Source organism: Anas acuta, chromosome 5 (genome assembly GCF_963932015.1).
Source record: "Anas acuta chromosome 5, bAnaAcu1.1, whole genome shotgun sequence".
NCBI classification, from domain to species: Eukaryota; Metazoa; Chordata; class Aves; order Anseriformes; family Anatidae; genus Anas; species Anas acuta.
Window position 1 is genome coordinate 61,622,449 of NC_088983.1, and position 8,887 is coordinate 61,631,335.

General features: G+C 40.8%; 1 protein-coding gene across 1 annotated transcript; it reads left to right on the forward strand.

Moving 5' to 3' along the window:
• Positions 1-216: 216 nt before the first annotated feature.
• PSMA1 (proteasome 20S subunit alpha 1) lies at positions 217-8,717 on the forward strand. Its single transcript, XM_068685225.1, has 10 exons — positions 217-372; positions 559-603; positions 3,297-3,398; positions 3,915-4,018; positions 4,811-4,899; positions 5,604-5,674; positions 6,139-6,268; positions 6,845-6,924; positions 7,841-7,945; positions 8,381-8,717. Exons 1-10 carry the CDS (start codon positions 370-372, stop codon positions 8,435-8,437), a joined length of 786 nt encoding a protein of 261 aa, XP_068541326.1. The 5' UTR covers positions 217-369; the 3' UTR covers positions 8,438-8,717.
• The last annotated feature ends 170 nt before the right edge of the window (positions 8,718-8,887 follow it).

Here is an 8,887-nt window from a genome sequence, read left to right on the forward strand (position 1 = left end):
GGGAGGTGGTGGAGTCACCATCCCTGGAGGTCTTCAAAAGACGTTTAGATGTAGAGCTTAGGGATATGGTTTAGTGAGGACTGTTAGCGCTAGGTCAGAGGTTGGACTCGATGATCTTGAGGTCTCTTCCAACCTAGAAATTCTGTGATTCTGTGAAAACTGGGCAATAAATAAATAAATAAAGTGTGTGTGGGGGGGGGGGTGAGGAGAGGCGGGCCGGGGCGGGGCCGGGCCGCTCGGTGAGTCGGGACGCGGCTGGTGCCGCCTGGCCGCCCGCAGCCCGAGCCGTCGCTGCCCGAGCGCTGCCGCTTCGCCGCCCCGGAGCCCGAGCCCATCGCCGCCGTCGGGGGAGGCGGAGGCCGGGGCAGGATGGTGGGAGGCCGCGGCGGGCTCCGGGGCACCGGGGGGAGGCCGGGGGGCTGCGGCGGCGGCTGGGGGGGGGAGAACGGAGACGGAGGGGAGCGAGGCCGTGAGTCAGCACCCGGCGGGGCCTGGGGATGGGGATGGGAATGGGAATGGGGATGGGGCCGTGCTGATGGCTGTGCTTTGTGCCCGCAGTTCCGCAACCAGTACGACAACGACGTGACCGTGTGGAGCCCGCAGGTGAGGCCCCGCCACAGGCCGCAGCGGCAGCCCGGCGCCATCGCGGCCCGGCGGGGGGATTTGGGGGCCGGGGAGGGGTGTGTGGGGGTGGGGGGACCGTTCCCAGTCATTAGTGGGAAAGGTTTTTCCCCTAATTGGCCCACCAAGGGTTTCCCTGGTGGATAATAACACAAAATAATAACACAAAATAGTAACGCAGACTAAGCCCAGGCCTAGTGCTCAGGAGGAAATGTGCTGGCTTCTTCAAGCCAGTCACAACAGCAGCCGCACGCCCTTCTGACCCAAAGCATGGAAATCTTGACTTATTATTACTTTTTTTTTTTAGAAGGAATAAGCAAATCTTAAAGTTGAAATGCTCACAAGCGTCCCTGTTCAGTAAATTCTAGCTCTAAAGCTTATAATCATAGCACTGAGGGTCTGTTCAGCTGTGGGTGTCCTCAGCTTCCCACATTGTTAGGGAGGCTTCGTGCTACCTGTGTGCGAGGCCGTGTTGCCATTTGCACTGGAATTGGTAACTCCATTACCTCTGAATCAGTTCCACATTGTACGTGTGTTCTTCTAAAACTTACAAAGGCTGTGCTGAGCTAAGAACAGGTATCTTAGGGTTTTAGAAGCAAATACCTGATGCAGCTGAGGTGGTTAATCACTTCTTTTTACCTCAAGGTAAGGAACTTATGGAAAATAGGAGTTTTTTCTCCATTTGGTAAAGCTAAAGATGCGTTTAAACTCCAGCAACATGGCTTGTTTTTTACAAACCTACTATACCACTGGCTTGTGGGTTTGTATTACTACTGAAAATTTTCATCTCGTGGTATTGTTTTCGAAAGATACATTTTAAAATAATTGAAACAACCTTTTGGTGCTTTTCATTCCACACGAACATAACCTTGAATGTTTGAATGTACTTTAGTCAATGCCATGATAGCTGTAGATGGCTTCGAACTGCTTTGAGAAATCCAATTGTTTATCTCAAAGGGTGATGAAAGCTTTGAGGAGATTTAACAAACAAGAACGTGCCAATGATACAAGCAGCAACTTTTGGTTAAGGAGATGTGCACTGGAAAATGTTCAGTGCAGATATTTACTGTTACCTTCAAACTTCAGTGCATGCTGTGAATAACATGCAGCTAAATTGTCTTTGTCCAGTTCACATGGACACGCACGTGTGCATAAGCGTGTTATTCCATGTGTTCAATACATTCTGTGTGTGCCTTGTGTATTCCTTACAGCAGTCTGTATTACTCTCTGTTACTAATGTCTTTTTAGTATCTGAAAAGTTAAAAGTCAGAATTCTAATCCAGAATTGGAAACCTACATCTGCCTCTCATCCCTCTTAATGATTGTCTTTTCTGACAGATTCTGTATCAGAAACTTTAGTGTTGTTTTTTCATCTCTTACTTTAAAATTACTTTCAATAGACTTGTACGGTTTTTAGGCTTTCAGTAGCTATCATGAAATGATCAGGAACGCTCATTTCTACTTTTTCCATAAAGTGCCTTGAAAATATGAACAGCACTTTGATAAAAGCAGTTTAAAATCACTGCTCCACACATTCCTGCAGGTGGCTGGGTCACAGAGGCTGTTATGTGATACCGTAATAATTCTGGGTGTTGTTAGTAGAGGAGCGAAGAATAACCATTTTGGGGGAATATTTTCTAATATTGTTTCAAAGGGAAGGGGATACAAGATTAAAGGCTAGGCAGGGCTTCCTGGCTTTATAGCCTTGCAAGTCATTCATGACAGTTGATAAATATCTGCTGGATGGGTCACCATGTTTCTACACTGCTCTTGGACATGAAGTACCTGTGTGCAAGATATGCTAAGCATCTAGGAGACCTTGTATTTCTCTAAACAAATCAAAACCCTTTTACAAACCGTATACATATATATATAACGGAACTAATAAATGGAACTAATGCGAGGTGATTTTCTTTGCATTATCACTAGCACATTCCTGTTGTAGCAGCTCCAGCAGCGTGCTGTGTTTTAATACATCGCAACTGATAGGAGACAACCGTGTGCTGCGTTTGGTAATTCCCGTTCTTGCACAGCAGCAGTGAACACACTGATTATTTGAAATAGGCTGGCCAACTAGGGTGCGGGAAATTAGCTGCGTTGCCCTCCGTGGTAGTACTGAAAGGATGTCGCCTTGTTTTCCCACAAAGCTGCAGGCTGGCTCTGCAGAACTTGGGGGGGAATTAATTTTCTTTGAGACCTCTACTCCTCTTTCAGGCTTTACTGCAGTTGACTAATAAGTTGTTCAGAAGTTATTGGGGAATGGATGGTGAGACACAACAATTGCGTAAGACTCGTTTCTTCAGGAAACTCGATTAAAAGTTACATGTCCAGCTGGAAGTTCCATCTTTGAATCGCTTTGTCTTCAGTAGAGTCAGTATCTAACACAACGACAAAAATTTTGTGATCCTGACATCAGACTAGTTCACCCTTTCAATTTTTTTTCACCTTTCTTTATATGCAATAGTGAGTGTCTCAGGGGCAGCCAGATTTGTGTGGGTTAGTGGTGAAGGGTTTGTGAAAGATAAGAGGAAATACGTTGCTTGTAGACTTAAACTGCTATGCAGTCAGTTTACCTGTTGGGGTGGGGGGAATCAAAGGTCTGTACATCAAAAAAACATTGAAAGTTAATATTGAGGATTAATTTTAAAATGATTACCTTTGATTTTATTCTTCAGGGGCGAATCCATCAAATCGAATATGCCATGGAAGCTGTGAAACAAGGCTCAGCTACTGTAGGGCTGAAATCAAAAACGCATGCAGTCCTGGTAGCTTTAAAGGTAAGTTTAAAACTTTGTTTTTAAAATGGCAATGTTAGTACAAAAGTTCTAGTTTGTCAAATTAGTTTAACACAGTCTGCACTTACTTATGTAACGTAAATGTAATCCCAGTTTCCTTTTGCTTTAGTACCAGTATAGAAACATATTTTCAGTACCTATGCTAAGCAGATTTTCACAAAATCATGAATGAAGTGAGTGAAAAATTTTCCCTTTAAAAGATAAACACTCCTCTATTTCTTTTTTGTTAGTTATTAAGTAGTAAAACTTCATTTTCTTTAAAATTTGAGCAAGTGTCTGTTCTTTCTTCCTCTTAATCTCCTACTGAAATGGAGCTAGGTTTTTTTTTTTTTGGTCTTCTGTTGCAAGTTTATAGGTTGTGGGTTTATTTTTGTTGTTGTTTTTTTTTTTGACTGTTTCATGATTATATTCAGTTCTTGCAGTAAATGTTAGCAGATTTCTCCACAGTGCTTGGCAAACTGGTCAGTCTGCCACGTAGCTTTCTCCTTTTATGCGTAGAGAGCACAGTCTGAGCTGGCAGCCCATCAGAAAAAAATCCTGTACGTTGACAACCATATCGGTATCTCCATTGCTGGACTTACTGCTGATGCAAGACTCTTGTGGTGAGTGTCTTAGTTGTTGACATACACGGTTCTGCAATAATAAGTGAAAGTTCATTTGTAGACTATTGCGAATGAAATCTTATGGTCAGCTAAGGATTAGTCTCGCTCTGTTGTACTATGCCAAAGACCTCAGTATGAAATTCTGGCAGATTTTTAAGTTGTTGGCAGAAATCTTATTTGTTTGGCACTAAATTTTGCTCTTTGGTTTTGTTACAAGTAAGACAGTCCTGTCTGGTTTCCTCCGTGTGATGGGGTTTCCAAGCCATCTGAGAGTGTGCATCACCTATATCCCTCTAGTAGCTGCTGCAGTGTACATGCACTTAAAGTTACTAAAAGCATACAGTGCCTTGTGTGTCAGCTAGAGGGGTTTGCCTTTTACCTGTAGGCCACATAATTTCATCAAATGAGGTAAATATACGCTGAAAGAGGTTTGATGGGAAAAGGCAAAGAAGGCATTGGAATAATTACCAAAATAAAATCGAATTGCTGTAATGTTGCAAAGAAAAGTTACCATTTAACTGTGGTTTTTTTCCAGATGACCCATCTGTAGCCTGTGTGAACTTCCACCTTCCCTTTATTTGTATGGCTGAAGTACTAATACTTCTTAAAGCTTGTGGTCAGCTTTCTAAATAACAGTTATAGGTCAGATGAAACGAAATTATGTAATGCCTCTGACCCTTTTTCTCAACAAGCTGAGCAGAAACAAAAATACGCTTACCTTAACAGGCAAATATTGAGAAACTCATTGTGACTTTAATGTGTGCATTGATTTTATTTTTTTTTTCCTCCTAGCAATTTCATGCGTCAGGAGTGTCTGGATTCTAGATTTGTGTTCGATAGACCTCTTCCAGTGTCTCGATTAGTGTCACTAATCGGAAGCAGTATCCTTTTTTTCTTTTAACATTCCTTCACCTTTTAAGGTTATTTTACACTTGTTCTCAAAATTAGTTTTACATATCACAACTTAAAAGTTGTACTAAAATGAAAAAGTTAATTCAAAGTTAAATTTTTCTTTATTTAAGATGCTTGTATATTCTCTCAGAGAATATCCTGGAACATACGTTGAAACAGTACAAAAGTGGTACAAAACTTAGCACTGTTTTTGTTACATAGTACCAGGCCTCTGGAGGTGGGGGAGGCAATATGACTGTACAGTTTAAAATATGATTATTTACTGAATGGTACCTGCTCACTGAAATTACTGCAAGAAAAAAAAATGTTGTCAGTGCATGGAGCACAGTGGAGGCCTTGTACATGTATGCTGTTATTAGGTGCCTAGAAAAAGTTAAAGGTTTAAGAAAGTAAATGAGGCTGGGCAGCATTAAGTGGACTGTTTGTGGTGCTTGGCTGAACACACCACTCAGTTCTCCTGGGAAAGCTGACTGCTAGATGTTCTTCGGGTGAGCAAAAGAGAAAGTGTTGATATTCAAGATGAGTCCTGAGATCTATTTCTTCAAGCATAGCCTTTGATACTACAGGAGGCTTTGCACAAACTACACAGTGATTTTGGTGCATCTCTGCTTCTTTCTTAAGAAAACGTTTTAGGTGCATGTTCCTTTGAGATTGTTTCCTTAGCTTTCTTCAGAAACGCAGATACCGACCCAGCGTTACGGCAGAAGACCATATGGAGTGGGACTGCTTATTGCAGGTTATGATGTAAGTAAGATTTTTGACATGAAGAAGGTTGAAGGAAATTGTCAGCGTGCCTGAAATCTGCTGTACAATTAGCCTTGCCATTGTGCAGATAAGGCAGTGTGTGTAAAATACCTTTTGCAAGCCATGAAGTAGGAAGCATACACAAACATGATACGGTTTATGGAGCAGAGAAGGAAATGGTTTTGGTGCCAACTATATTCTTTGTGTAAAAACTATATTTTAATGAAAAAAGTGTAAACAAAGGTTTCTGTAGAGCACTATGTTTTACATTTTTTTACAATAGCTCTGAAAGAACTGGATAAGAACAGTGGTATGATAAGCAGTATAGAATTACTCGGTGCATACGTATAAGCTAATGTATCATGAAACAAAACTGTTAGAAAATATCATGTGTTCTAGCAGCAGACAGACTTGCTATGAGTTTATACATTTGTTTAATGGTTTGTGTTTTTTCTTCCTTTTAGGATATGGGTCCTCACATCTTCCAAACTTGTCCCTCTGCAAACTATTTTGACTGTAAAGCAATGTCCATTGGTGCTCGTTCACAGTCAGCACGAACTTACTTGGAGAGACACATGACTGAATTTACTGACTGTGAGTAGAGAAGCCCTGGCTATCTAGTGGTCTTTATCAGTTACACAGTTTTTCTGCTACTGCTTCATTCTTTGGATCTTAGTAAGACAAGAAAATAAATTTGGGGGGCCAAGTTTGGCACAAGTGTAAATCTGCACGAGGACAAAACTGTAAAACAAGTATTACAAATTTTCCCGTCTAACATCTGGATGCTTATTCAATCTAATGAAAAGAGAAGTTGTGCTCAGAAAAGCAGAGCAAAAAGTAAGAGGCCTCTGTCCTGTTTAACCCAGGGAAATATTTCTTTCTGTATCAGAGAAGGCATAGTATGTCAGAGCAAATACTTAGGTGGTACATCTTAAATTGCAAATTTAATTTTATATGAAACCAATGATGTGAAGACAAAAAAGGTAGAAAGATAGCTTGATTATTGCTGCTTTGGAGGCAGTATAGGTATATTTTTTTTAACCAACTCTGCGTTTAGTAGCAGAAATACCTAAGGAGAGGGGTTGCATCAACTGAGAATGGGAGTAAGGGGAAAATGAGTCTAGAGGTAATGCCATGTTTTGTATTTATCTTCCTGCTTTTATTTTTAAGGTAATCTAAATGAGCTAGTTAAACATGGACTGCGTGCTCTCAGAGAGACTCTTCCTGCTGAACAGGATCTGACCACCAAGGTATATGCTGGGTTTACTTAATAAGAAATTGTTCTGCCATTGTTTTTGGTAATGGCCATGACAAAACTGACGTAAAGTATGGCTGGGACTGAAATCTGGAAGCTAAACACTTGGTAGATAGTATCATCTGCATTTTGTATGGCACCAGTTTGCTTACAGCTTCCTTAACTATCTGAGATATATTTTTCTTTACAAAAGTGATACTTTATCTAAATATGACATTGCTTCCCGGGTGGCTTCATTATATTTTAAAGTTAGACCAATATTTCAGATGTGTTGTGTACAACTAGAATTATTAGCTTTGCATTATTAGCATGGTCACTAATTGACCTGATGGTGTAAGGGAATATAATTTAATCAACAAGTATTGATTAAATATCCAGGGTCAAAAAGTTGCAGAAGCTGTAGACAGGAAACATGAACTGAGCAACTGTTGAACAAGAAGCTTCTAAGCTGGTCTGTTACCAGCAAAAGTTGTTCTCTTTGTGGCTAGTCTTGCCCTTATCCATGTTTAATATAAATTTTCGTTCTTATCCCATCCTGATGTTTTCTAGATCTCTTACAATATTGAAAGTGCAAAATGAGATGGAAATCAATTTTGAAAAATCAGGTATTTGTTATCAGAAAGGAAAAAAGGAAGCTGAAAGCCTTGAATGGTGGTTTTACTGTTAAGATTTTTTTAAACATGGTAGTTTTTCCAGGGAGTAAATCTCCCTCCTTTTCCTTTTCTAGTACAAACTACCAAAGAGGGAGTCTCTCTCGAAATTTCCTTTCTTCCTTAAGTAGACACAAATAGCACAATGAGTTTTATTATTCCAGGGGGAAGCTTTTGTCTGTTTCACAAGTGAAAGCTGTAAAGCCACAGAGTTATTTGCAGAAAAATGGTTCTAATTTCTTTCCAAACTTTGCTTAACAGAATGTTTCCATTGGAATTGTTGGCAAAGACATGGAGTTTACCATCTATGATGATGATGATGTAGCACCATTCCTAGAAGGTCTTGAGGAGAGACCACAGAGAAAGGTATGTGTTTTGAATGTAACTAAGCAGGCTGTGTTAAAGGACACTTTGTGATGTTTTTATGTTTGTCATTTAAGTCTACTGAAGTTTTAGGAATGTGATTTTTAAAATTAGAAGTTACTACCTGACAACTGGAGACACTATATAATCTTAGCCAGACTAAGATGCGTATTAAATCAATTTATGCTGAATTGTTGGCAGGCATTTCCAGTGAAATTTCCTTTCCTCAGCTGTGATCAAGTTTGTACTGTTTTTGTACAGTGAAAGTACTGTTTTGTACTTTCTTGTAACAGAAGTGGCTACATGTATTTCTCATGCATATAGCAGAGCGTATCCCCAGACTCGTAATGATCTGTATTAGCAGCTCTGTCCTTCTCTATGCTTAATTTGGATTTAATATGTATATGGATTTAATATGTATTTTTTTCTCTATTTAAGCCTGCTCCGCCTGCTGATGAACCTGCGGAAAAATCAGAGGAGCCCATGGAGCACTAATTCGTGGAAGAGTTCCTCTACGTTAACCTCTGTGTAATTATACAGGAACATTTATCTATTTGATGGTAACCATCCTCACTGATACGTGTCTAATGCTGATGCACTGTGAGGATTACTCTTAAAAAAAAAAAAAAATAAAGAGGCAAACTGGTGCACCTATCCTTAAAAAGTTCAAAACTGGGTGGAGGGGAAAGGTGTAACCATTTTCTAACTAGGACATGATACTGTTTTTTTAAGGCAAAGCGTACTGTCTACTTGGAAATAAAGAACTTTCTGGGCATACACTGCCTTTTGCTTTTGTTGTGTGGTTTGGTTTTGAATCTGAGCAAGTGGAAGGCGCGGGGCTGGGCGCTGGGGGGGAGCAGGAAGGGCGGGCCGGGCCTGAGGCGCTGTGCCAGGCGCTTCCCTTCCCTCCATTCCCGCCCTTCCCTCCCTGACGGGCGGGGGGGG

Excerpts from the sequence above, each read along its gene's own strand:
- PSMA1 (XM_068685225.1), top strand. Across the intron at positions 6,269-6,844 it reads CATGACTGAATTTACTGACT|GTAATCTAAATGAGCTAGTT; the intron begins GTGAGTAGAGAA and ends TTTATTTTTAAG. Across the intron at positions 7,946-8,380 it reads AGGAGAGACCACAGAGAAAG|CCTGCTCCGCCTGCTGATGA; the intron begins GTATGTGTTTTG and ends TCTCTATTTAAG.